Source organism: Lentinula edodes (genome assembly GCF_021015755.1).
Source record: "Lentinula edodes strain Le(Bin) 0899 ss11 chromosome Unknown C8R40scaffold_46, whole genome shotgun sequence".
Taxonomy (NCBI): Eukaryota; Fungi; Basidiomycota; class Agaricomycetes; order Agaricales; family Omphalotaceae; genus Lentinula; species Lentinula edodes.
The window spans coordinates 214,343-240,163 of record NW_025764352.1 but is presented as its reverse complement, the minus strand read 5'-3'; the positions used below and the strand labels follow the sequence as shown (position 1 = coordinate 240,163).

At 45.1% G+C, this 25,821-nt stretch overlaps 9 protein-coding genes across 9 annotated transcripts; 3 read left to right on the top strand and 6 right to left on the bottom strand.

Moving 5' to 3' along the window:
- Window positions 1-128: 128 nt before the first annotated feature.
- C8R40DRAFT_1057255 (glycoside hydrolase superfamily) lies at window positions 129-3,944 on the top strand (the record flags this gene model as incomplete). The annotated part of the gene is made up of 16 exons (XM_046225136.1): window positions 129-695; window positions 912-983; window positions 1,040-1,084; window positions 1,144-1,214; window positions 1,279-1,512; window positions 1,569-1,693; window positions 1,747-1,886; window positions 1,952-2,063; window positions 2,131-2,452; window positions 2,516-2,543; window positions 2,603-2,781; window positions 2,840-2,978; window positions 3,036-3,278; window positions 3,333-3,508; window positions 3,567-3,633; window positions 3,693-3,944. The coding sequence occupies 16 exons, from the start codon at window positions 129-131 to the stop codon at window positions 3,942-3,944; spliced, it is 2,772 nt and encodes a 923-aa protein (XP_046081410.1).
- Window positions 3,945-4,093: 149 nt separating this feature from the next.
- On the bottom strand, window positions 4,094-6,115 carry C8R40DRAFT_651344 (uncharacterized protein). Its single transcript, XM_046235778.1, has 7 exons — window positions 5,951-6,115; window positions 5,677-5,896; window positions 5,510-5,561; window positions 5,147-5,457; window positions 4,947-4,996; window positions 4,550-4,816; window positions 4,094-4,482 (listed from the first exon to the last, which is right to left on the bottom strand). The coding sequence occupies exons 1-7, from the start codon at window positions 6,025-6,027 to the stop codon at window positions 4,314-4,316; spliced, it is 1,146 nt and encodes a 381-aa protein (XP_046081409.1). The 5' UTR covers window positions 6,028-6,115; the 3' UTR covers window positions 4,094-4,313.
- Window positions 6,116-7,872: 1,757 nt separating this feature from the next.
- C8R40DRAFT_1073378 (uncharacterized protein) lies at window positions 7,873-8,639 on the bottom strand (the record flags this gene model as incomplete). The annotated part of the gene is made up of 3 exons (XM_046226560.1): window positions 7,873-8,094; window positions 8,142-8,360; window positions 8,406-8,639. The coding sequence occupies 3 exons, from the start codon at window positions 8,637-8,639 to the stop codon at window positions 7,873-7,875; spliced, it is 675 nt and encodes a 224-aa protein (XP_046081408.1).
- Window positions 8,640-9,261: 622 nt separating this feature from the next.
- On the bottom strand, window positions 9,262-9,718 carry C8R40DRAFT_1073377 (uncharacterized protein; the record flags this gene model as incomplete). The annotated part of the gene is made up of 3 exons (XM_046226559.1): window positions 9,262-9,324; window positions 9,396-9,507; window positions 9,573-9,718. The coding sequence occupies 3 exons, from the start codon at window positions 9,716-9,718 to the stop codon at window positions 9,262-9,264; spliced, it is 321 nt and encodes a 106-aa protein (XP_046081407.1).
- A 1,681-nt stretch (window positions 9,719-11,399) lies between these two features.
- Window positions 11,400-14,443, top strand: C8R40DRAFT_1154160 (major facilitator superfamily domain-containing protein). The gene is made up of 15 exons (XM_046229584.1): window positions 11,400-11,648; window positions 11,769-11,862; window positions 12,038-12,311; window positions 12,381-12,403; window positions 12,465-12,489; window positions 12,535-12,590; window positions 12,656-12,677; window positions 12,731-12,898; window positions 12,954-13,015; window positions 13,068-13,160; window positions 13,220-13,234; window positions 13,407-13,582; window positions 13,651-13,942; window positions 14,017-14,204; window positions 14,263-14,443. Exons 1-15 carry the CDS (start codon window positions 11,603-11,605, stop codon window positions 14,340-14,342), a joined length of 1,614 nt encoding a protein of 537 aa, XP_046081406.1. The 5' UTR covers window positions 11,400-11,602; the 3' UTR covers window positions 14,343-14,443.
- Window positions 14,444-15,966: 1,523 nt separating this feature from the next.
- On the bottom strand, window positions 15,967-16,623 carry C8R40DRAFT_1057316 (uncharacterized protein; the record flags this gene model as incomplete). Its single annotated transcript, XM_046225142.1, has 1 exon — window positions 15,967-16,623. A coding segment is annotated over one exon (657 nt), but the record flags the coding sequence as incomplete, so codon positions are not given.
- A 2,802-nt stretch (window positions 16,624-19,425) lies between these two features.
- C8R40DRAFT_1073374 (uncharacterized protein) lies at window positions 19,426-20,091 on the bottom strand (the record flags this gene model as incomplete). The annotated part of the gene is made up of 3 exons (XM_046226558.1): window positions 19,426-19,453; window positions 19,497-19,511; window positions 19,646-20,091. 3 exons carry the CDS (start codon window positions 20,089-20,091, stop codon window positions 19,426-19,428), a joined length of 489 nt encoding a protein of 162 aa, XP_046081404.1.
- A 1,229-nt stretch (window positions 20,092-21,320) lies between these two features.
- C8R40DRAFT_1175790 (uncharacterized protein) lies at window positions 21,321-24,541 on the top strand (the record flags this gene model as incomplete). The annotated part of the gene is made up of 8 exons (XM_046232389.1): window positions 21,321-21,386; window positions 21,436-21,531; window positions 21,586-21,833; window positions 21,894-22,175; window positions 22,231-22,843; window positions 22,898-22,992; window positions 23,050-24,133; window positions 24,191-24,541. 8 exons carry the CDS (start codon window positions 21,321-21,323, stop codon window positions 24,539-24,541), a joined length of 2,835 nt encoding a protein of 944 aa, XP_046081403.1.
- A 34-nt stretch (window positions 24,542-24,575) lies between these two features.
- Window positions 24,576-25,493, bottom strand: C8R40DRAFT_1057328 (uncharacterized protein; the record flags this gene model as incomplete). The annotated part of the gene is made up of 2 exons (XM_046225143.1): window positions 24,576-25,117; window positions 25,172-25,493. Coding segments are annotated over 2 exons (864 nt in total), but the record flags the coding sequence as incomplete, so codon positions are not given.
- Between the last annotated feature and the right edge of the window lie 328 nt (window positions 25,494-25,821).

Below are 25,821 nucleotides of genomic sequence, written 5' to 3'. Positions count from 1 at the left end.
GGATCAATTACATGCCGCGTACATACCACTCAGATAAAACCTTGCAAGACGAGACTGGGAAGGAGTCTGGCTGCCAGTTACAAAACTGCGGGTTTCTCGCTCCAATACGACCTTGAATTCGGAACACCATGAGCTTTGCTCGCTTTGCTCTATGGCTGGTCAGTACGTCGCTGGTTCTCGCCCAATCAGCCTCCAATTCGACTATAGCTGCTTCGTCAACTGCCGCCACTGATATTGGGAGTCTTTCGACAAGCTTATTGTCAACTCTTTCAATATCTTTTCCTTTGTCGACCCTTTCGTCAACTGCATCTCTATTGTCCAGTATCGCGTCTACAGAGACAGCAACAGTCCTCAGTTCATCTGTATCTGGCTCTGCCGCGTCCACATCGACTGCGAATGTCTCCATTTCATCTATTTCAGGCTCTGCCACATCATCTTTGAGCTTATCGGCCACCTCAGTCTCAATCACCACCGCGGCAACCACGAGTTCTGCAACTTCCGAACCATTGACGGAGTCCAGGGTAACGGTCCCGATATCCTCTTACACATTTTCCAGTTTCCCTGTACCGTCTGAAACAGCCATTCCGAATGTCTTTCCTGTCACGGACCCGATGGATCCGCCTCCAGTGGGTGCCGCAGTTGTTCCCGATTTTGAGGCTGCTTGGGCTGCTGCATACCAAAAGGCTGAGGCTTTGGTGAGTATTGCCATTCGACGTTTGTAGTCTTCTTCGCACCGTCATCCCATACGATTTTCTTCTTGGTGCTGTTTTCAATTGATGACGGCATACTTAGTGCTGCATACTGGCTGCATCGTGTCGCTGAGCGGCGCGTGCTTCACATCGTTATTGTTTCCCATCTAAAAATATAATTTCTCGTTATTCCACATCCATAACTAATAATATTCACACCAGTTAGCCAATTTTACACTTCACGAAAAAATAAATATCACCACTGGAGTAGGATGGGAAAATGGTCTTTGTGTGGTATGTTTTGGTTTGTCACGTTCAGATATCCGCGCTGACGGGTAGTTCAATTTCAGGGTAATATTGGAGCGATTGGTGATTTCCCCGGATTATGTTTGGAGGTATGTACAAGCCTTCGTTGAAGCTTCGCAGTTTTCACTGACCGAATTTCATCTCGAAGGATTCTCCTCTCGGTGTTCGTGACGCTGATTTCATCACCGGATTCCCTGCTGGTATCAACTCTGCCACGACGTGAGTCTTCTATTCTTCCAATTATCGTATAATACCGATAATGATACTGGACCATGATCCATAGATGGAACCGTGAACTCATGCGTCGCAGAGGGCTGTTTATGGGTCGCGAGCACGTTGGCAAGGGTGTTAATATCGCTCTCGGACCGATGATGAACCTCGGGAGAAATGCAGCAGGAGGAAGAAACTGGGAAGGCTTCGGTGCTGATCCGTTCCTTTCCGGCGAGACTGCGTACGAGACCGTGCTGGGATTGCAGAATGCTGGTGTACAAGCTTGTGCGAAACATTTCATCAACAAGTGAGTCTGATAGCACCTCGATTAAAGAGCAGGATCTCTAATTTCAAGTTTTCCAGTGAGCAAGAGCATTATCGAACTCTGGAAAGCTCAAATGTGGATGATCGAACACAACATGAGCTTTACGCTCATCCGTTCTTGAAGGCTGTAATGGCCGGTGTTTCGAGTGTAATGTGTTCCTATAGTACGTTCATTCATTCTACATCCATTTATACGGTACTTATGCTATGGGACTAGACTTGATTAACGGAACTTATGCATGCGAAAATGACAAAATGATGAACGATATCCTCAAACGAGAATTCGGGTTTCAAGGTTTCGTTATGTCGGACTGGGGTGCCACAGAATCAACGATTTCTGTTGTAACTGGGCTCGACGTAAGTACTAGAGGCTCCTATGCAATTCACATTTCTGATATACACCGATGCACTATGGACTCTAGATGACAATGGCAGGAGACATAACTCTCGGCTCTCACACAACGTTCTTCGGTCAAAACTTGACTGCATATGTCGAGAATGGCACTGTACCGGAAAGTCGGATAGATGATATGGGTACGCTCACTCTCTTCCAATTGAACCTTCATGTGTAGCATTTACTAACGTCTTTATCTCTTGAAAGCCACCCGTATCGTTGCTGCATGGTATTATCTCCACCAAGATGCCCCTGGGTTCCCTAAAACCAACTTCAATGCCTTCCTTCCCGGAGACCTTGCAACCAACTTCCATGTCGATGTTCAAGACGAGCATTATAAGCTTGTACGCGAGATGGGCGCCGCTTCAACTGTGCTGCTAAAGAATGTAAAGGGGGCGTTGCCACTGACAGGCAGGGAGAGGAATCTGTTCATGGCCGGAAGCGATGCGGGACCTGCGGATATCGGACCGAATAAGTACGCGGATCAGGGAGGACAGACTGGAATCCTAGCCATGGGATGGGGTAGTGGGTGAGTTATTTTCCAAGTATTTTGTATGAGCATTGCATATTAAACGTCGCCTCCTTCTCCCAGAACGGCTAATTTCACGTACTTGATTTCAGTAAGTGCTTCGAGTCTGAAAGTGTCATCTCTCCTTATACATTGCTATTTTCATTATAGCCTTACGAAGCTATCCAACATCGCGCCCGCAGACACCGTACATCGATTTCCTGGACCTTCGATGACTTCGACCTCGACCGAGCCGGGAACATGGCCATTGGCCAGAGCGTTAGTCTTGTTTTCATCAATTCCGATTCAGGAGAGGATTATATTGTGGTGGATGGAAATGAGGGTGATCGGTGAGTCGGATTCTTTTTTAATAAGCAGATTTATTTCTCAATCACTTCCTCTAAATAGGAAAAACCTCACAGCATGGCACGGTGGAGATGATTTGGTCCTCGCTGTAGCGGCGCAGAACAACAATACGGTAGTAGTCATTCACAGTGTAGGCCCATTGATTCTAGAATCTTGGATCGATCATCCAAATGTTACAGCTGTGAGTTGCATCACACCTGAATGCCTGTGTCAATTTATTGAACTCGCTTTCATCTAGGTTCTTTGGGCTGGCCTTCCAGGTACAGAAGCAGGGAATTCCCTCGTTGATGTTTTATACGGCGAATGGAATCCTTCAGGACGCCTCCCTTACACCATAGCTAAGAATGCCTCAGACTACCCAACGATGATAATAGAAGGAGATATTGCCGGAGAGACACCTGGACAGGCTGGAGGCGGGGATGTAGTCTTGAATATTACCTACTCGGAGAAGTTGGAAATTGATTACAGATGGTTCGACGCTGTAAGTCTTTGTCAATCTTATTGCCCGGAGGTAGTTTGGACTAAAATCATCCAGAAAAACATCACACCCCGTTTTGAGTTCGGGTTTGGACTCAGTTATACGACATTCGAATACTCCAACCTGAATATTGGAAAAATTCCTCAAACTGACAGTGAGCAAACGTCTGATGAGGCTCGGTGGGATTCTGGAAATGCGACGAGAATCGAGGAGGGGAGTAGTACGGCATTGTGGTCAGTGAATTCTCTAACTTGACATGTTTTGAACAATCATGTAATGATGATATTCAAGGCTTCACCGACCTGCTCATAACGTCACTTTCGATGTGAAGAATACGGGAGATGTATACGGCGGTGATGTACGTGCTCGTCGCCCTACATGTATCATTCAAATTGAGTTCATGGATGTACAATACAGATTCCGCAAGTGTATATTCACCATCCAGCCTCTGCCGGCGAACCGCCTTCCGTCCTCAAAGGATTCACCAACGTCGAAGTCATGCCTGGGGAAACGAAGCTAGTAAGCATCCCACTATCAAGATATGACTTGTCGATTTGGGATGTAGTACAACAAGGGTGGCGGAGGCCCGATGGAGACATCAACGAGATTAAGTTAACGGTCGGCGCGAGTTCGAGGGACGAGAGGTTAAATGGGACTATACCTTTGTAGGTGTGGATTATAGAATGATGTAGTATATTCGATGACGGACGTGAATGTTATCAAGGACCAAAACTGCAACTGCTGAACATGTAATGCGTCACAGAGGTGTTTTCTTCGACTTCCCCCAGAACCTGGTTCAGTATTTCGCCTGTATAATTATGCAATGTCCAAAATCTCAAGGAATCAAGCGCTTATCATCTGTTAACGCTCTCAGTTGTTTGCGATGATTGATCATTTAGAATTAAACAAAACAATTTGACGCAAGCGGTACGGCGAGTGCGATGCAGAGCCCATCAAAGCGATGCAAGTTGCGTCCGCAATATGCTCATCTCTCCACGAGGGTCCAATGCACACTAGATCAAAGGGCGTAGATCGCGATTACAGATGAGGAGTGGGCACTCGTGTTGCCTGTCGGCTTGCCCAAGCTAAATGGGCTTCAGGTTGAGTTTGCAGCGTTCGCATTTCCAACACCTGTTCGCTATCCACACCCACCTCGTACCCAAACCATTCTTCCGCCAATTTTGCCCAAGCATTTGTACTCGCAGCACTAAAGTGAATTATACGTAGCAGCAAGTCAAGTTAACAAGGATTCTGATTGCTAAAAATCAACTTACTCTGAATGAGCAGCTGCCACCCATGCCACATCAGCTGCCAGTCTTCCTCGCTCACTCAAGTATCCTTCTTCGCTCCCTAGTTCCCAGATACGCTTCGCAATTTCAGCGGCCTGGACTCCATCTATTGTGCCAGTGCCCCATGATGCGAATTGAGCATAAAGCTCGGACATCGACATCAAACGACGGTGTGATTCTTTTGATTTTTCGTCGGGAAGAGAACAAACATCGCAGGAGCAATGGAATGAGTATTGATGGAGGAGGTATGCCCTGATTTTATCGCAAGTATATTAGATCCCGTTGGTCATTATCATTACAGAGAGAATGAGTGGAGAATCAAAAAGTATTGTGGACGAGGCCCAGACGAAATGTTGGGCAAATGATAACGACTGATACTCACCTGCGTTGGTCCCGGGGCCGTTTTGTATCTGTATACGTTGTCAAAAGTTCCTAGAAAATCCGAGTAACAATGAATAAACACGGTGTTATCCAGGTTCTAAGAACTGTAGCTAGGCTCTCCACGAAAATCCTCCATTCATCATGGAATAAAGGTCATCCTGCAACCTCATCATACATACACCAAATAAGAAAACGCCTCACCTCTCCCTTTTGAATATCCCTTATCGCATGAACCATTAACATCCCCTCCTTTTCCCTCCACGTATACACCACGTTGAATGCACTCGAACATCCATGGTTGAGTCGCGCCATTCTCGGGAAGATGCCAACAGAATTGACTCCCGTTGAAACGGCATTTGTTTGGAATATTGCTAATGCCAACTCGGCGAAGTCGTTCTCTGGGTCAAGATCAGGAGGGAAGTTCACGTAGGAGAGGTTGTAGAATTGTGCATGTTCGTAAGGAGTAAGAAGAGAGAGGTGCCGCGTAATCAAAGCGGTAGGTGATGTGGTTACTAAATGTTCAATGAGATGGTCAGCATTCCAACTATGCCAAGTCATCCCTACTTTCAGACGGTAGCACAAAGAGCGGTCGCTCTCGTAGGACTACTTCTCCTCGCTACATGTAGGTTACACAAGGAGCAAGTCGAGAGGTTGTAATAAGTGGTCATGTTGATCATTAAACGACCATCATCGAACGAACGATTAGTCTTAAAGTAAGAGTTTACACCCACTTTGATATTCCTAACGGCAATGATACCTTTGCCCTTTCCTGGTATTCCTTGTACGGAGAATATACTCGCGTCTCTGGCTTCAAGATCATCCTCCGTAGCTTGAATGGCAATCTGTCTTTGAACAGATCCGTATGGAAGTTCCCGGAGTGCAAAATAGCAAGCCACAGATATTAAAACCATTATAGCCAGTAAAGTTGGGACTTTTGGCGTTGAATGGACCCTGTTAGCATTATATAAGTGTTTGTGTAAGCTAAATAGTGAGCTTTTGACTTACCTGGGCCTTTCAAGGGCCTCGGGCTCTGAATTCTCGAGTGGAGTCTTTCTTTGGCTAATTCTACGCCTTGTAGTCATGTCTTCGGAGGCGATACCTGCAGAGAATGGTGGGAGGGATTAAGAAGTATGGCACCTGCAGGGCACCTACAACCGCGACGGCTTGGCGACGATCAGATGTCCAAATTTGGCTTATCACTCAGTATCTAATCACTTTATGTTCGGCGCTGATTGATCACTTTCCAGTTTGCCCTCCATCTACTTGGGCGTACTAAATTTCAATGGAACGCTTCCAATCTGTCGCAGAAAAATTATACGGCATATACCTGTCTCGGAAGATCTTCTATCTAGAAGCAGTTTCAAGAAGACACGACGAGTTCTGCAAAGTTCTAAGCATGGTCGAAGTGTCAGTACATGTAGTGTCTTTCGAGCCATGACGGTGCGCTCAATTTCTACTATGCGTCTGCCAGTACCACGGAACGGGAAGGCGCTGGAAAACCTGCCACATCTTTCCGGGGACATCAATGTCGAAAGTGGAAGTAGGTGGACGAAACAGGTCTCAACAAAAAGATGTAGAGCTTAGCACTCCTATATATTCGCTCTTCAGACATGACAAACAGCTCTGGTCTATATTTTCCTGCAGGCCACCAGAAGCGCCTTCGACTTCGCATCCTGTAGGACTATAAAGTATCGCGAAACTGAAGGTTCCTCTGGGGTGATGGAAGAAGATACAGAAGACTCACTTGTCAAGTTTTCGATCTTCCAGGATTCGCAGCTTTGGAATGTCCAACTGGAACAAATCGGAGAACGTCATATACTGATTCGTAGTGAGTCCTTGATTTTTTAATGCCGATCATGTCTGGTGTGATTTATGTGAAACTCTACTGACGATCTTCAATTTGGATCAGGGAACACTCCGCGTCGCGTTTTTTGTTGGTATGTACATTTCTACTGTGCGCATTTTTTCATTCATTTCTTGATGTAGGAGATGCATCATCCTTACTGGCCTTCAAATCCTCTCACATTCACTCCATGAACACTGTTGGAGTATGTGGCTTACCTCTAGGACCAGATGAGAAACCAAGAAATGAGACCAAGTCTCATCGAAAGTTGCTATTAATTGTGGGAAAACCCCTATACTTACCTATAAGAGCGTTTCCCAAAATGCACAAACTCGGTAATACACTTTGCCCTCGCACACTCACAAACATTGAATAATCACTCAGCCCGTGCTATATCAATATGATTCGTCCCAGCACCCATACTCTCACGCCGTCCATCTTTGTCGATGGTGGTGAAGACTACTCGCGCATGACGCTCTCTCCTTCCTCATACTCCGATTCCCTCTCCTTCTCTCTCTTATCCTTAATACCCGATTTCATTGATCTCCCCCTCATCCGCGTACCCCCTCCTCTCATATTACCCGAAACCCCTCTAAGAGAGCGTCGTGGATTCGAAGCGTTTATTACTATTACCCCTCGAGCGGATGTTCATGGCAAGACATCTGCAAAGGGACAACTTGAACCAACTGCTGGAGGCCTTCCTAGAAGGAGGAGAATAGTGAAATCCATAAACTTGAAGGGTAGTGTGGTTAATCATGCTTCTGATTTTGACTCGGACTCAGATTCTTATGATTCCGAGGATGTTATGTAGACGATAGAATTGTCACTCTACCCACCGATATTGTTCGCAGTCGGCCATTTATACCATAACCATGTCCGAATTAACAATTCATAATCTTACATTTTGTCCTTTGAGAATATCGAGAGAATTGTGCTTGTTGTGGACACCCATTTCTCAATCGTGAACTTGGTAGCTGTACATAAGAAATAAAATTGCATGATTCTGAGTACAACATCAACCCATGTATGATGATCTTCGTATTTATGATGATTTTCGCTTCTCCATTATGTACCCTTGAAATATCTAAGTGTTCAAATTCCCCAACGCGGTAGACCGTAGATAAATTGTGACGTTCTGGCAAGTAGAGACGTTGAACCCATAGTCTGAGCTATAGCTCGCAGGGTTGAAGACCACGCCTTGGAAAAGTGGATTGTCAACGCGGTTGCAGATGGCCCATCCAGAGGTGGAACCTTGAGCGCCGAATAAGGGACCGTTGATGAGAGGACCGTGGGGGTCTGTGTTTGGCTGCAAGTAGATAAGAAAGGAGGAAGGGATAAAAGGAATGAATGGACACATGCCACTTCGCAATAATCATCCGCAATCCCAGCGTCATTGGCGTCGGGGGATAGACTGAAGGGGAAGAAACCACCTGCGTCTATGGTATTGGAGATCCATGTCGTATTTGGCGACGAAGAACCGTCTGAATCATTGGAACTCGAGCCTGCACCGATCAATCCCGAGTTGTTCAAGGTAAAGAGAGTTCCGATTACGGTTCCACCGAGGTCGTTAGGCTAGTGTACAATGAGGACAAGCTGTAAGAAAATAGATACACTTACTGCTAAATAAGCTTTCGTTGCGTTACTGCTACTATTGCCATCGAAGGTAGTCATCGCGAGTGGAATGGCGACTCGACTTTCGTAATGAGCCCATAACTCGAACGAGGCATTGTTGTCTTTAATGCCAACGGAAGGCCATGTATTGCAGCCATTGTCGCGGCGAAGAATGGCGGCACCTAGTGTGGTGGGGATGAGGAGGAGGGAGGAAAGAGAGAGGAACGATGGTGCGAGCATTTCGTTCTGTTTTGTTATGCAAACGAGGTGTTGAAGATGAAAGCAAACAAAGAGCTTTCTAGTCGTGAGTCGTTTTGAAAGTTCGTAAATTAGTCGTTAAAATTCGTGAAGTTTTGGTGGGGTGGTCTTGGCGCGTTAGATTACATATGTATATATAGGCAGAAGCTGGGCAGAAGACACTTCCGAAGGCTGTTGCTTTCTATTTGCAGCATGGGGACATCAGACGTTTACGTTTCATCGTTGTGATGGAGCCTAGATGGAGCGATTTCTGCGCTGATCAATGTTTGTCGGTACGACTCGGGGTCAACGTTCAACCTGGGGTCAATGATTCTTTCACCTTAGATTTCCAGAGTACAAAGCTGCTAGAGCTTAGAGGGTATGCTAGATATTGAACATGAGTAATTATTGCTCGGTTCAAGTCTCGACTACACTGCGTAGTACATGTCAGGCTGTGGACAGCAGCCGTTCGCTGAGGCAGTTATGTAAATCACAATCTTCCAAAAAGCTTGAGGCTCCGAGCAAACCAGAGCAGACCAGACCCGTTAAATTAGCAACGCTTCATACTGTCAAATTAGATTCACGAGCTACTGTCGGGAAACCTCCAGCTTGTCTTTGGTTTCGCTCAATATTTTCCTCCTTGTTGTGTGCCCCATATGAGATCAAATCTTTTTGAAAACCACGCATCCTGATACAAGAGCCAATGAGAACAGGCAAATAAAATCCGAGGGTGTGACGTATATACAGGTATATACTCACAAATTCACTGCGGCTGGGTACGCGCTCTACAGGATATATGGATGGGGGTCCAAAGTCTATTGGGTAGACATTCATATGTTCATCGACCGGAAAGTTTCTCAGGCCAAGGTCGCTGATACGAGAACATGTAGATTGAGCAGTTGCCAAAACTTGTGACGATAGAAAGACTATGCTTACACGTGGACAAGCTTAGTCTTCTCTATGAATTCATAGTTAAAATTCTGGATGTTCTTGAAGACCTTGTCTAGCATTCCCTGCCTTTCCCTGATCTTCTCCCGCCACTGGTCTGTATCCTCCAGTCCTTGTCCAGGAACTTTGCGCATGACAATTACGCCTATATTACAAGGGAGAGCCGTCCGCTTCAAAACCCCGCTAGTGACAAAAGTAGGAGTTTGTCCTTTTGCTTTCTGAAACTCTGCATATTTTCAGAGGGCAGAGACTTCACAGGAAGAGCTCTCGTTATCCTAATCGACCAATTTCACTACAATTTGATCTCCTGGAAGTGATTCGAACTCGCGAGTTTCAGGTGAAAGAGTAAAGATGGCAAGATTGTGTCCTCCATAATTCCGGGGGACCGAGGATGCACGTCTACGTATCTTCTCTGTAAGTCTTCCACTACCAAGTGTTGTTGTCAAGCAACAGGACTAAATAAAGCAAACGAGCGAGCAAGCGGGCACTCTCACCGAAAACTGTGCTACTCATGTCGTATCCTTCACATTTCCAGCGATTGTTGGGATGTTTCGAGTCAAGAGTTACACATATATACATGCCATTTGATCCAGTCATCCCCACCATTTCTCCCAATCTCTGTTCTGTGAGTCGTCGTTAGATCCAACCAAGACAGAAGCGTTGACATGAAAGGCAGCCGCCGCCGATTTTATGGGCATAGTGCGGACAGCAGCGAACAAGCAGACAACTCCAAATACAGACTGGAAAAAGAGAGATCGCAAGCGCATGGCGGAAGATGGTATAACGTGTAACAATGAAGAAAAGCGGCGGGGACAAGTTTCTGACCAGCAGAATTAACTTTTTTTTGTGAGGTTGAAGGTAGAAAAGAAAAGTTGGTGGATACTGGAATGTCCGGAACAAGTCAGATAAGAGCCTGCTGTTTATAAATCAAGTAAAATCAGGTCATCATTCGATCCAGGACCAAATGGTTGAGATCTTTCGACAGCATGTATCCAGCGATGGAGGAAGCTACCGGAAGTTGCGTCGGATCCAGGCGAAGTTGAATGAAAACAGTGGAATGAGGCCAATTGAGCGCCGGCGCTGAGTATATTGATGATAGGGCTAACTACCACCGGTACAGGACGTTTTCGTGACCAGCAGAGATTTGAATTTGGAAGGAAGTGATTACACGGCATGGATAATAATATCGTCAGAATAGGGATAATCTTTGGGAAGAAAACCCACTCGGTATTGTAGCCATTCCTTTAGGGCTTCAAAGTTACGAGGACAAAACGCTGAATCTGCAACTGATGGTGGGACTTTAGGGAGCGAGAAAAGAGTGGGTTGATGATTGTACGAAGCAAGAGGTATTGTATCGGGCCGATTACCGATTCACACTGCCTCTTCGCTCCCGACCACCACTACAACTATAGAGAACATCATAAGCTTTGCTCGCTCTTCTATCCCTCCACAAAAGATTAATTCAAACTGTGCATACTTCATACGGTACCCAAAGGGTTAATCTAGCTTGGGTGGTTCACTTTCCGGTGACTTTCGACACCGGTGACCCACTAACTTTCTGTGGTCTTCATTAGGCATCTGCCTCGCGTTTTTCCCCCTTGGATCCAAACTGGATCCAAATATCAACCTATCTCGCCTTACACCTTGACGCCTCCACCATCATCTTGTACTGCTACTCTCATCTAATATATATGATTTAGCACAGGCTCGACGTTCATCTTCGCCTTGGGAACTATTGTCTGTATTACTTAGTTTGGTCCCCCGTCTGCATGCGACCTGCTACTTATATGGCTTTATGAGGTGACCTAGATATTTTGACACAATTTGATACTTCTGGTAAGTCAAATCGTCTATTAGCCACAACCTGTCATTGTCCACAAACATTGTCAGGTGTATCTTTTGCCCCCCGACTAATATGCGGAGATATTGCTGAGCCAACAAGTCAAAGATACTAATTCCTATATAATGCACTGTCATTGCTATGGTATCAAATGATACCTTGATGGATCTGCCATGCCATGAATTTCCGGCCCTTCAGGTGGCGTAGACAACTTCGACTTTCAGGCAAGGTCCACAACTTATTAAGAGGCGGTAAGGAGTTCTTCCTTCAATTTTCCCGAGTTTGACGGATCCTTATAACCCCTCATGGAATAGTTTGTATTCACTAGCGTCCCATTTCACCAGTGCAATCACATCAAACTGTCTGGTCTCAGTCTCGTTCCTCAACGAGATCAACGTGCCGGAAACGTTGCGTTTTGATATCTCTATATCTTAAAAGGTGTGTCACCATTATCTTTCTTTCCGTTTTTCTTTTCCACCCTCCATCTTGTTATCACCAATACTTTCTTCCTCCCTGAACCTTTTCCACGCATACTCTTCTGGTTCATTCTATGGAATATGCTGTGGACCGTATTTGAAGAGTCAAGTGAGGATGGTGATGACCACTATGACAGACCTCCACCAGGAGATCTTGAAAGTTACTATGATCTTGCGAGCCAACAAAGTCACACTCAAGAGATGGTAGAGCTTACTAGTAGTGGCAGCCAGGATGTAAACTCGAAGAAGGAAGCAACTGAGAAGCAGGTAGTAGAGGCGATGGTTGTTCCAGCAGAGGATGAATTTGAAGAAGAAGAGGACCATCAGCAAGAAGATATTGAAGCCAACTCACAACAGCAGTCCAGCAATTTTCCGGACGGAGGGTCACGGGATTGGTTGGTGGTTCTCGGTGTATGTGGCAGCCATTCTTCCTCATTCCATTTCCCAAACTTGACTATTGTTTTCTTGTGATCTGTTTAGACATTCTTCAGTGCATTTGCCTCGTTAGTAGAGTAGAAATAATTTGATTATGTGGTTATAGTTGTGTTGATTCTTCGTGCGCAGATATGGTTATGTCAGTACATGGGGGGTGAGTAATTTCATTATAGCAATAGTGATGTCTGAGTTCAGTTAGGTCTTTCAAACATACTACGAGCGAACACTACTTCAAGAACATTCTCCTTCTACTATGTATGTGCTTCCTCCTCACTACATTGATTCAAAGACACTGCGATTGATCTTTGTAAAACGGAAAGAGCCTGGATAGGTTCTTTACAGGTATACCCCTCTGATTCCTTTTGTTTCGTGTACTAGACATGAAATAATCACAGTACGCATTAATCCTGCTTCTGGCACTTTTCCAGGGACGTTTGTCCGAACTTGGGATAATCAAAGTACCATTGCTCGGGGGGAGTATTTTAATGATAGTATGCACATTCTTAGTTGCACAATGCACAAAATACTGGCATTTTGTTCTATGCCAAGGTGTTGGACTTGGGGTAAGTCATATACTTACCTACTTGAATTATCTCATATTCAGTTGTTCTATGTCAGATTGGTTGTGGGATGGTGTTTATGCCAGCAATGGGAATCATTGGACAATGGTTCAGCAAGAAGTATGTGCATTTTCAAGAATAACTGACACTATGTCTCTTGACTGTACCATAGACAAGGTCTTGCGATGGGCTTAACTGCACTCGGATCTTCCATCGGTGGGACAGTCTTCCCAATTGCATTCCAGAAACTGATCCCAAGAGTCGGGTAAGCAAACAAGAACATAGCTCAGCCGGAAAGCTTCATTTAGAGATATTGTCCTACAGATTTTCATGGACAATGTGTACATCTGTAAAACCTGTATTTTTGGCTAAGAGCTCGAAAGCAGCTGACAGCACTGTCCAGCTGGGAAAGTGCTCCCAGCAGTATTGAAAAACTGCTGGGAGTGCTTTCAGCGCTGGACAGCGCTCTCCAGCTAGTACCCTTGCTCTCGTGAACATCCAGGTTTTGCAGATGTATCCTCGGATTCATTATGTTGTTAGCTTTGATCATACCAAACATAACCCTCACGCGGCGCCTACCACTACGGAATGTTTCCGGTGGCTTGTTCAACTTTAAAGCATTCAAGAATCCACTGTTCTTGACGTACGCAATAGCTGCTTTCACTGGATTCCTAGGACTGTACACCGGTATTTGCCAAATATTCACTTGTTTCAGTAATTATTGAGATATTTGTTGGGTCTCCGTTTCTTTCCAGTTCCTACATACATTGAGCTCAGTGCATTAGCTGTCGGCGTATCACCTAATATAGCAATTTATCTGGTTGCTATTGCAAATGCGGGCGCGGGATTGGGAAGTTTTTTTGCAGTGATCATGATGGATAGAATTGGTCAGTGCGATGTTTTGGGTTCCTGTTCACTTATGTTGCTGGTTTTTGCAGGTGCTTTGAACTTTCTTGCACCAACAACATTAATTGCGGGTGTACTTTCTTTCCTTTGGCCCTTTTCCAGAACAGATGCGTCATCGATAGTGATTGCTGCACTGTATGGGTAAGTCTTTTCGAGTCAATGAATTAGCCATTTGCAATTATCTTTAACCTCCCCATCTCAAAACTCATTGATAGATTCATGTGCGGATCATTTGTCTCCGGCCTTTCTGTTCATGTCGACAAATTGGGAGAATTATCTGACTCTGGTCGATACACAGGCATGATCATGACTGTTGGTGCTGCCGGTGCATTATGCGGGATGCCGATATCCGGTGCAATCAATCAACTGACAGAGGATTTCAAGATTGTTGGGTACTATGCTGGTTTGTTTTCAAAGACTTGGTGTGAGTTGAAAATAATGAATAATTGAACTTGATATAGGGTCGACAACTGTTGTTTCGGTGGGGTTTATGGTTTTAACTAGGCTGCTTGTGCTGAAGAAATTATGGGGGAAGTTCTAAAAATTATCACCTGCTTATACTCATTTGTGTTCCATGCTGGATTTGAGCATTGGATAGTTTGTACTTACTAATGAATTTTAATATACTATTGTACCATATGAAGTACCAATTCATCTGTGAAACTTAGATGTTTGCCAGAGCAAGGGTACTGGCTGAAGAATGCTCTCCAGCATCCAGAGCTGAGAGCAAAAAATTCAGCTTACTCTGGGTGCTTTTGCTGTTAGGAAATTCTCTAGCAGTATGGTGAAGAGAAGAATGAGCAGTAACAATCATTGATGTCCAAAAACACCTATTATTTTATAATGCACTGGCAAGAGCACACATGCAACTAGAGCAAATAACTATAGGAGAAGTCTAGCAAAATCTCGATAGCAATTATACAAGTCCAAGACCAAGATATGGACGGTTCCTTTGATTGTGTGATGATGACCAAAATGACGGGGGCATTATATAAAATGTAACGCATAACGAGCAGACCTCACCTCGGTAGGCAATGGTCATCTGACCGACAACAGGAAACTCACCTCTGAAGTATAGTAAGACCTCTACACCTCCTCCACATATCCACTGTATTGTACCCATTTCTCATCAAATCTGACTACAAAGAACTGTCAGACCCCGATGATTTAAGCCAGTACTTGACGCGTAGTATCTAACCATGAACACATGAACAAATGCAGCACTGGTAATCAGTTATATCAGGAAGGGGAGATACTTGTACAGATATAAACAATGTAAGTATTGCAGAGTTTATTCACATTCCTAGTGTATTTCCCAGCATATTTGATCCATTCATTTGCCCTGCACTGTAGCCAGTGTGACTTGGGGGGCGAAAAATTCCCACACTCAACATTTAAATTCTATGTACTTGTCCTACCCCCAGTTTATTCCCTGAGATGATATTCCCACTGCCGCCATTCCAGGGAACAGTTTCCCCACTGGTATGTCTGGCACCACCTACAGGTCCAGATTGAAATGCAAGGTGGGTTGTTGGTTCACCAGGCCTTTTATCCCAAGCATGATATTGGCTTTGGACTCCTAAAGCTGCTCCTACATACAAGGATCTTCGAAGTTCCAAAGCTTCCTGATACATTCTCAATTCCCAATACACCCTGACTACATTTTCAATGTGCACTAGGGTGTCCTTGTGCCTGTGTCCTAAACTCTTTCTCATTACATCTATCAAAGGTTTCCATAATTCAAGGGCCTGGGTATAGTTCCCTAGTAATTCCCACATCCCTCCAATTGCCAATTTGATGAAATAGTTACTATGACCAAGATACCCTAGTGCTTTACAATGAGGTGACAAATGCTGTAAGAATCGGTAGTCTTTCCAGGTTGCATTTTGTACGGCTACTGCTAATATACCTTGAGTCCCCTGTATTTGCCGCTGATGTAAACTATCAACAAGCCACTGGTATACCAATGGATGAATTGTGTATAATTCATCACTATGAATCTGGAGCAATGAGTAAGAAGTTGCTTCAGATACAATCTCATCAAAGTGTATATCATCCCATTGCATATCATGTTGAACAAAATTTTTCAAAAGGGCTCTAGCTTCATCAACAGCTTTGCTTGGTCCAAGAGGTAGAAAAGCACTATTGATTCTGGTGATGGCTTTTTCAAATAATTGCCGAGGGATTTTTTCATGATGAAGATGAGAACATATTTCTAGTAGCTTTTGGCTCTTCTCACTCAGCATATTCCAGCTGAGGTTCCAAGTGGCATAAACAGAAAGCTGATATTTATCCCGGAACTGGGTAAGCTTTCTCTCCATTAATTGTCTGCGCTGACTTTTCAGTCTGCTAGAGTATGTGAGGAGGCAATTTTGCTTCAATATGTATGCTCCTGCTTGTACCAGTGCCAATGGAAAGTAGTACAGCTCTTTAGCAATCTGGGCAGCATGTTTATGCTGAACTTTATTCAAAGGCCCCTTGACTGCATGCTTCACAAGTAGTTGAAGACCTTCAGAAGGGCTCATATCCCAAAGCTCCAGGGACTGGCCCACTGCATTTTGTAATTCAGCATTTCTTGAGGTAATGATAATGTTTCCATGTTCACATGGTGGAAAATATCTTCTCAAAGGGATCCTTGGATCATCTGCATTGTCCATGATAATCAACCAATTTTCCTCATGGGTATTTAGCCAGTGAATCCCACTTCTCCAATCTTGAGGATTCCCAAGTCCATTGTCTATGGCAATGTCAAACAGACAGGCTTGGATGGACTCCTCTGTATCAGCAGTAATGAAGTAAATCTTGGTGAACCTGGAGCTCATTTGAATCAGCATAGTGTCCTGCATTTTTTAACTAAACTTTTTTTTTACTTTTGCCTGAATCTCTTCCTGAACTCCAGTGCAACTTGTGTTTTCCCTGCACCTCCTAGCCCAAACAGAAGAAAAGCCTTCTGTGTCTTTTCAGAATCAAAAAAGAAATTATTTAAGCTCTCCAAGGTGTCTGTTCTTCCTGTGAAGGTTGATGTTGAAGTGGGACAGAAAGTTATTCCTTGGTAGTAACCTTGGGGAACAGATGTTGTTATCTATATCTTATGCCAAATACTGTGTGAACAAGTACCTGCAGGCTGTACCAGGTTTTTTGTTTCTGAATTGGAAGTACTGGTTACAGGATATATACCTGGTGTGTGATGATTCAAATAATAATTTCCTTGAACATTCAAAAATTGCCCATTTGGTATGGCAAAATTCTCGGCTTGAGAAAACATTGACTTGGGGTCGATGGGTGGTAGTGGTTATAGTGAGAAAGAGATCTGGTCACACTGTCACGGACAATGTCTTTCCATAATGAGCTTTGTTAAGGGTGGGTCGAAAAAAACCTCAGTTATTCTTGTGTTCTACTTTACCGCACGGCATTGGTTAAACACAAATAATTGACATGTAAAGAAACGGCAGAATGTATGATAAACAGGCATGATTAGAACTTTGCGAGAAAACAGGTAACGTTCAATAAACGGTACAGTCTAAGAGTCAAACGTTGAACGTTGCACCTATGTGAGCATTGTGGATGGGCTACATATGCAATTGTTAGCGCGTCGGGGAGTGGTGGGCCGTTATTAAAGCAGAATGTGCATTTGTAGGAGTGTGCGAAATAAGGAAAGAACACTTGTGTCTGGGAGACTATGTGGTATGGAGTGAAGTCGTGTATGGGGGAAACTGATTGTACGGGTGCATCGAGAACAATTGGAGTATGAAGCAAGGATACCCAAAGATAGGAACGTAATTGGAATGTAGTTTTTGTGATACCCATTGTCTTCACCGGTGAGTGAAATTATATCTTGGTTGATACGCATGTCTAGACAGCCAATCCTGCAGGCATCAGTTGTCATTCAATGAGTGATGTCGATGAGCAAGCACGTACCGAGTCACTCATGTTTCATTGACGCTGTCAAAATCACAGACAAAACTTCCTACTCCTCCTCACCGCCTCATTCACCGCTATATCGAGCTTAAATCCTCGAACGAGATCGAATACGTCACAAGACGTAGAGTGGGACTCCAGTTGAACTAGAAGAAGGACAATAGAGCTCATTAGCAAAATCACTTTTCGACGTGAACTGAATTGGTTGGAGCTGTTCTCAGCCAATCAAATCCCCTCGAAATTTGCTGCTAATAAGCTCTAATGGTAGCTCTTCGAGTATTGATAGATTGAGGAGTAGTAGGTAGAGAGAAAGAGAGTTGAGGATGGTACGCATGAATGGAACAGCGTCGAAAATGATACAATATGATTCACGCTTGGAATCGTCGTGACTACCGCAGTAAATGAATTCGATTTCTATGATGAGGACTAGAGTACTAGAAAAAGCCACGTCAGATGAAGCGTGACTCAAGGAGTATCGGGAGGTAAAGGAGAATTCGAGGAGCGTAATAACGATCGATTATTCCAACGGCATGTGATATCCTATGTACCACACCATCCCAACAACAAGCTGAGCCATTGGCCGGCTGTATCAGGTTAGGCGACTTGTGCAATATGACCGTCGTGGCTGAAGGGTTCAAGCATTGGCATTCCGGCCACGAGGATTTCACAGCAGCATGGCGGTAAGACGAGCGCTTAGCCGGAGATTCGGCTCGTTGTGTATCCACTGCCACAGTCAACAGGATTTCAGCTCATTGCATCTATTGATTGGTTTTGCTTAATTCTGATTTTAAACATGCTAATGAATGAATTCCCATGACTGCCTTGTACCTTCTGAGGATTTCAAAAGGTTGCCAAGTGTTAGATTGGGATAGTAGGCAAAAAGACTGACCCAGAAGGCGAAGGAGTTAAATGATAGGAGCAATTGATTAGCTGGTAGTCTTTGGAGAATGCATAACACAAGTTTGAAAGTGGTTTTGTATTAAACTCAAGCTTTTATCATTGAAGTTAAGATTAGATCGAACCCTATTCACTTTCACCACTATCACACGTTCCAGTGCGGCTACTCTTTCGAGACCATTGCAGGACCTATATACCTGGAAGTTAGACTTTCTTACTCATTTTAATTCAATTTAGTTGGGTAGCAAAATTGTTGTTTAATTAATCTAGTGATGAATCTGCAAGACTATATAAGTGATAAATGGTACTAGCAAATGTTACACGAAGTCATGAACACAGAGGATAATGCAAAACAAAAGGACAAAACAATGAGGTACCTACATTCCCCAAAGTGAAAAAACCCCAGCCTTGCATATGGGGAATAACAACACTTGGGTAGGTGATATGAATATACAGCAAGTACAAGGATGCAAATGGAGAAGAAGCGGAACAAATCAAGCTCAGTTTATTACCCAGCGCTTTTAATGATTCCATCTCAACGCTCGTACACGCAAGAATTGTGAGTCTTGACAGGTCTTGACCTCATTAAGATTCGAAAATCAACACCTCATTGCGCCGCAGTAACAAAAGTCAATGTCAACAACCGTGAATTTGTAACAATCAGATAAGCAACTATCATAAGAGCCTGTAAAAAAGCCAAAGACCTCTGTGTGGAAACTGAGTAGAAGCGAAGCACTGGGTCTATCGGGGTCAAATGACAATACAATGCTCAACGTCAACCATGAACAAAAATTGAGGTATATCTTCAACTATTCAAACCATCCCCCTGCAATAATCCTTGGTAAATGTTACATCACTCATAAAACCGACATCAACTTACTCAGTTCTAAACAATCTGATTGAAGAAAAGTTGAGATGTTTAATAAACTAAAGATGCTAGTTTTGTGCCCAGCCGATCCTGCTCGTTTTTTTTTTGAGGAAATCTCATCAACAAATGACAACGGTCGTCAATGTGGTGCACGAACTCACCCAGTTTCTCCGTCACAATGAACCTCTGCAGTCCTCAGGTGCTCGATCAGCACCTGGATCCCTGGGGGCCTTGGCCCAAAATGAGTCTGTCGTGGGATACGCTCGTCGTCTGTTTGTAAGATGAGCCTGCATGACTGGGGAAATTTGTTGAAGACGACACAGAACATGTCAACATAATGCGGGTCGGACATTCCATGTCCTAGTACAGTGGGGATATGCATAGTGGAAACACTCCATTCTCCTTCAATCAGCGTCGAACGAATGGGGGTTTCCGGGGTCAGTTTTCCGATTGGTGGCCCAAGGCAACTATGGTAGCGAACACTGAATTCAAAGTCGATAGTTCGTCGAGTCAGCACGTCGCGGGCCATGACAGGGCTGATGAAGATGGTAAGGAAAACTGCGAGGAGAAAAAGATTCGAAAGGAGGAGGAGAGACAAGGTTCGCATGCTTATCTACTTGATACTGAGTCCAGCTCTAGCAATGTGATAAAGAAAGAAGAAGAATGAAGAAGTTCGCAGTGGGAGGAAGGCATTTATAAGTATGTCAAGTTCACAGTGTTGGTTGATTACGCTAGATTGTGATCACCTTGCTTGCAATGGTCAATGAACATCCATAGCCTCGAGTGCCCATGCTAGATTTCCTTTTGGAGTTGTCTCTGTCCGTTCCGACGGCGGAACAGCACACCTTCGGACTTGATCTATCAATCAAAAGTGTTGTTCCCGCTTACCCCAGGGCTACATATGTAATCGTTAGCGCGTCGGGGAGTGGTGGGCCGTTATTAAAGCAGAATGTGAGTTTGTAGGAGTGTACGAAAGAAGGAAAGAATGCTTGTGTCTGGGAGACTATGTGGTATGGAACAGAGTCGTGTATGGGTGACACTGATCGTACGGGTGCGTCGAGAACAATTGGAGTATGAAGCAAGGATACCCAAAGACGGGAATGTAACTGGAATGTAGTTTTTTACCCGTTGTCTTCGCTGGTGAGTAAAATTATATCTTGCTTGATAGGCATGTCTAGATAGCCGATCCTGCAGGAATCAGTTGTCAATCAATGAGTGATGTCAATGAGCGAGCACGTACCGAGTCACTCATGTTCCATTGACGCTGTCAAAATCACAGACGGATGGAATACGTCACGAGAAGTAGGGTCGGACACCAGTTGAACTAGAAGAAGGACAATGGTGACTCTTCAAGGCGCAACCCGCCTGCCCAGACTTTAGATAATAAATTTGTAATAATTTCACACGACAACCTTTAGCGCTCATAGGCGCAGGCCCGCCTGTGTTGCTTTTTTGGGTAGTTGTGCGCATCAACCAATCTGTAACCAGAGATCTAGCACTCCAGGTTGTGCCTTTCTTCGGTTGCCCAGTTGCTCAAGTGGAGAATCCAGGCGAGAAGAACAGGGTTCCACGGCTTTTAGAGCCTGTCTGAGTTCCCACTGCCTTCCTCATAGAAGCAACTTTTCTTTGCAAATGCCTTGAGGTTGGGAAAGCACGATTCAGGCCCATTCCAAGCACATCATCGCGATTTCCTTCGCTTGCTTGAGACCGGCGGTTTTCCAATGTATGTGCTTGCTTAGGTGGTCTGTGATCTTGAGGGTATAGGAAAGCAGAAGTTCTTGCTGTTTTCAATTACAAGTACTGTCTACAACCTGTAAAGTGCAGGCTGGTGTCGAAATGCAACAAGTCAGGGATTTGCCTTGCCCAAAGGCTTTTGAGGAGGGAGCTCAATCGGAACCCGCAGTAAGTACGTCAGGGACTGATTCTTTTTTTTCTCATACTTGGAATACAGCCCAACATTGCACGGGGCGTTCCACCAAGTGGAGGCACAGGGTGGGTCCATGCAGGACAAGCACTTCCACCCCTAGCTCCCGTACATAAGGCTCAAGTATTTAAATTATAACCTACCCGTAGCTCCGCCCAATTCACTAAGTTATTGCAGGTGAATCTGAAGAAACTCCTCCTCGATGAGAACCAGAAACTTGCAATCAAAGAGCTCTACAACACCTCCCAGAACATTGAGTTCCGCTATCAGATGAATGACTTGCAACAACAACAACATGCAGGGGCTAAATTGCAGGAACTCGAACTCGATCAAAAATGCCGCAGTAATCTGGACAATCGATGGACTGCACAACATTCATTCAGATGGGGTCAGAAACAGGAGCAGCGACGGACCTTATTTCAATGGTAACTATTCCAAACTACCTACCACCCGGTCTAATTTATTTATATGTTGCTGCAATAAAGCTCCTGTGGGTATCACGTTCAAGCTCGCCAGCAACAGGAAGCTAACAAGGGAGTAAATCGCAAAAAAGAGGACTGGGAACGGCGGGTTCCCTATCCTTTCACCGCGTGCCCTGCGCATATTGAAATTACAGAGAGACTTAGTGATGGAGCAATCTCTAGAATTGCTGGAATTAACAAACACAATGCTCACTGCCAGGTAGCCGTATTGGAGCGAATTCCCCCGATTCCACTTCATGACCACGTCTATGAAGTAGCCCTTGAACAGCTCCGAAATGGGGCCAGGTAAACTATTGTTATACTCTGTTCCACTATATAATTTTGATGCAAATCTATGTAGCTTGACTGCTATTCAGGAAATGAACCGGAAGATGATCGAGACCAAAGCATACCGGGACCTCAAATCCTTTGATCCCAAAACTGCAAATGTTCGGTATCTATTCCTGCCAACTGATCACACTTCGCTCTACCGCAAAGCCAGCAAAGAACTCGGCTATGACCCCAAAGTTGAGCCACAATACAACGTAGATGATTGGTTGAATGTAGAAAGTCAGAACTTCAAACCAGAAATAGCGGAGGCTGTCTTTCACTATTCTGCCCGTGCTGAAGCTGGAGACCGGTTCGAGATTTGTATATCCACTCTGGAGATGGATGAGTGTGCCTATAAGTATGCCCATCATTCTCAGCTTGTTCTCGATGGTACATTTGGTGTTTGCAGCTCTCGGCTTCTGTTATTCATTGCCCTTTCTGTGGATGAAGACAATAAGGGGTTTCCTATTGCGCTCTTTCTATTCTCTGCAGAGACTGGTGCCAAAGCAACCCATGCATCATACAATACAGCTATCCTCGAGAAACTGATTCGCACCTGGAAACGAAGACTAGACACCAAATTTGGCTCATTTGAACCGTATTCTGCAATTACTGATACAGATACGAAGGAACGTGGGGCACTTGTTCGTATCTGGCCACAGATAGTCTTGCTCATATGCAAGTTCCACCTCCGACAGTGCTGGACTAACCATCGCAAAAAGGTTCTACGCTGCAAGGCTTCCGAATTTTGGAAGAATCATGCCCGCGATTTATTGCAGAAGCTGGAGGTCGAGTAAGTCAGACTACGTCTTCAAATTTCAGCTACTTACAACTCACTTACCACCTATAGCCTTATTGCAACCGTTGACTATTCTGTAGCGACCAACCTTCTTACAAAACACCAGAATCTCTTCGATAACCTGGCCGTCAACTTAGAAGCTAAACGTGTTTGTGAAGCAGGTCTTGAGCATATCAGGTACCTCCAGAACTACTGGATGAGCCGCCCCCTTTGGGAGAGTTGGTCAGAGTGTGGACGCTTGGCTGCCGCAGCACGTATTGGGATACCTATAGAGGGGATCATACCTACTACCAACCACTTAGAGTCTTTCAATGCTGTGCTCAAACGGAAATATCTTCCAAGGTACTTACGTTCTGGCCATAGGCTACGCTTTGATGCCCTCATCCTCCTCCTGATCACTCAAATTCTTCCTCAAATCTACCACCGCCGTAACGCCCAAAGGGAGTACCGGAGCTGGCTCGTATCTCGATTTCATTCAAGTGCCGGTGGTCAAGACCTCCTACTTGTGCAGCGGAGGTTCCATGCAGAACAAAATGAGTCTGCACGTCTATTACGCTGTATATGTTGGTGGCCTCTAGATGAGGAACGGCAGAAACGCGCATTAGAGCTCCTCCATTTACAGAGACTTGGTGCTATCAGAAGGCAAGACTCATCGAGTGGCATAGCATATATAGCTCAATGCAACCCAACTTCTGGGCCAACTCCTTACGATGTGTCAATAAGTACAACTGGCATTGGCTCTTGCTCGTGTGGGGACTTTTACAACAATGGTAAAGCCTGCAAGCACCTTCGTGCACTGCGACTCGTCATTGACTCGTGGGTGGTGCAGGGTCTAGTACCGACGCCTTTCTATTACCCGCCAACATTAGAGACGGCACGTAACATCCAGCAATTGGCAACAAAAGTTCCCTCGTCTTCTACTGAGGTTCTGTTGGAAGTCCTGGAATCTGAGCGTACAGAAGCTCAGTTTGATGTGGATTGGACTATACTACAAGCTTTCGGTGGGGATACTACGGCACTAGGAGGTGTTTTCGATGAGGAGCTGCCGGAGAATACAGGGGAAGCCAATGCTGACGGCTGCTCAGTGTCCTCGGAAGATTCTGATGACAGTGTAGAGATAACTTCGGTTTTTCCTGTGCGTGATTTTGGCTTGCCTTAAAAGCAAACTAACCAAGGCTCTCAAAAATTGTAGCAAGCTGGAATAACAGCGCAAATAATGGATCGCTTAGCTCATGAAGCTAAGTTTCTATTGCCTCGTCTATACGGGGTACAAAATACTCTTTCAGACCTCGATGCTTGGCCTACTTCCCCTGAGCTGTCAGAACTTGAGGTAGTTATTGAGAACCTCGCCAGCCAGTTCTCTCTTCTCCGAAATGGAACCCCGTCTGTCGTACCCCCTTCAGCCAATCTACTCCCAGTTTCAGGGCAGTCGGTATTGAAGGAGCACACATCTCCGGGGAGGCTCAAACGCAAACACAGACTTCTTCGAGCACCATCTCCCGAGGCTATGCAGAAACGGAAGGTTTCAAATAGTACGATGTAAATAAATGTCTAACAATTACAAGTTGCACAAAATATCATCCGATTGAGGCTAAGAGCTCATCTATTGTAGAAAAGTTTTCGAGACATCGGATGTAAAAACTATCTTTACCAGCTTCCATCTCTGCCCAGCCTTTTGGGTCATCTTTTTGCATTTCCTTTTCTGTTCTACAACCGTTCTTGACCCAACGGAAGATCGGACCAGCACTGTACTGTGTAAACGACATACGGGAGTCTCCTTCAGCAACTGGGGTGTTTGAATGGGTGATGACAGCAGAGGGAATAAGTACGGTAGCTCCGGGAGGAAAGTTGATGACGAGTTTCAACTCCCATAGCACAAGTTGTGCACTCCGGCTGGGATCGAACTCCCCAAGCGCAGTAATTGCGCACCAGCCAAATGGCCAGTTCCGGAAATCACGATGTTTGAAGGTCCACACGTTGCCTCCGAGGTTGAATGCAGTAGCACAGAACTCGCTAACACCTGGAAAGTTTACCGGTAGGTGCGGTAGCTGGTTCCTTAGGGTGTCGTGTACGGTCTTGTATTCTGCGTGCATGCGTGGTGCCCAAAGTGAGAACGCTGCTATAAACGCCAGCAGGTGTTAGATGGAAAGGGCAGCCGATAGGGAAAACCTACCGTTTTGGTAGGCCGCCATCCGGTGAACAGCCTTTTCTCCTACTAAGCGGTTCAATATCCCAGTCATGTAACCCGTATTGATTGCCACAGGTGTCCGACTCCCCATGCCCATTGTAACGCCTCGGTTAAAGGCAGGGAACTCGCCGCGCTTATGAGGTCCTTTAGGATCGGCGGCCCCAAGCTGAGCTTCCTTACCGGCGTCAGAGAAAAGCCGGAAAGCCTCCAATAAATCCTCAGTGTAGTCGGACCCTGGTTGGCCGGCAAGAACTGCGATGATTCGACCTGAGCTATCCACAATTGGGATCGGGACCCTAAAACGCACTTAACGGCAATGCAGAGCGGAAAACCCCCATTCTCTCACCTTCCATCCCATTCTATGTGCTCAAAGCCGCGTAAAAGAAGCTCCTCGAGCTTATAGTGCTTCCTCCTCTCTGCTTCTGAACCGAGTTTCGCTTTGGTTCCGGGTTTTCCTGCGTGAGCACCCCGAGCAGCGTCAAACTCAGAGGCGTTGAGGTCGACTTCAACTGCGAGCCCGTGAGCTAAGACATGGGAGAGGGCGCCACTCGAGGGGCCACCCTGCCTCCCCGCCTGCTTTGCTTGCTTCCGGGCCTGCGAACGTTTTGAGTTTGCTTTCTGCTTTCGTTTGCGAA

Excerpts from the sequence above, each read along its gene's own strand:
- C8R40DRAFT_651344 (XM_046235778.1), bottom strand. The coding sequence starts at position 6,027 with ATGACTACAAGGCGTAGAATTAGCCAAAGAAAGACTCCACTCGAGAAT. Across the intron at positions 5,897-5,950 it reads GAGGCCCTTGAAAGGCCCAG|GGTCCATTCAACGCCAAAAG; the intron begins GTAAGTCAAAAG and ends TAATGCTAACAG. Across the intron at positions 4,483-4,549 it reads GTGGCAGCTGCTCATTCAGA|TGCTGCGAGTACAAATGCTT; the intron begins GTAAGTTGATTT and ends AATTCACTTTAG.
- C8R40DRAFT_1154160 (XM_046229584.1), top strand. The coding sequence starts at position 11,603 with ATGAATTTCCGGCCCTTCAGGTGGCGTAGACAACTTCGACTTTCAG. Across the intron at positions 12,490-12,534 it reads GTTATGTCAGTACATGGGGG|GTCTTTCAAACATACTACGA; the intron begins GTGAGTAATTTC and ends GAGTTCAGTTAG. Across the intron at positions 12,678-12,730 it reads CCTGGATAGGTTCTTTACAG|TACGCATTAATCCTGCTTCT; the intron begins GTATACCCCTCT and ends AAATAATCACAG.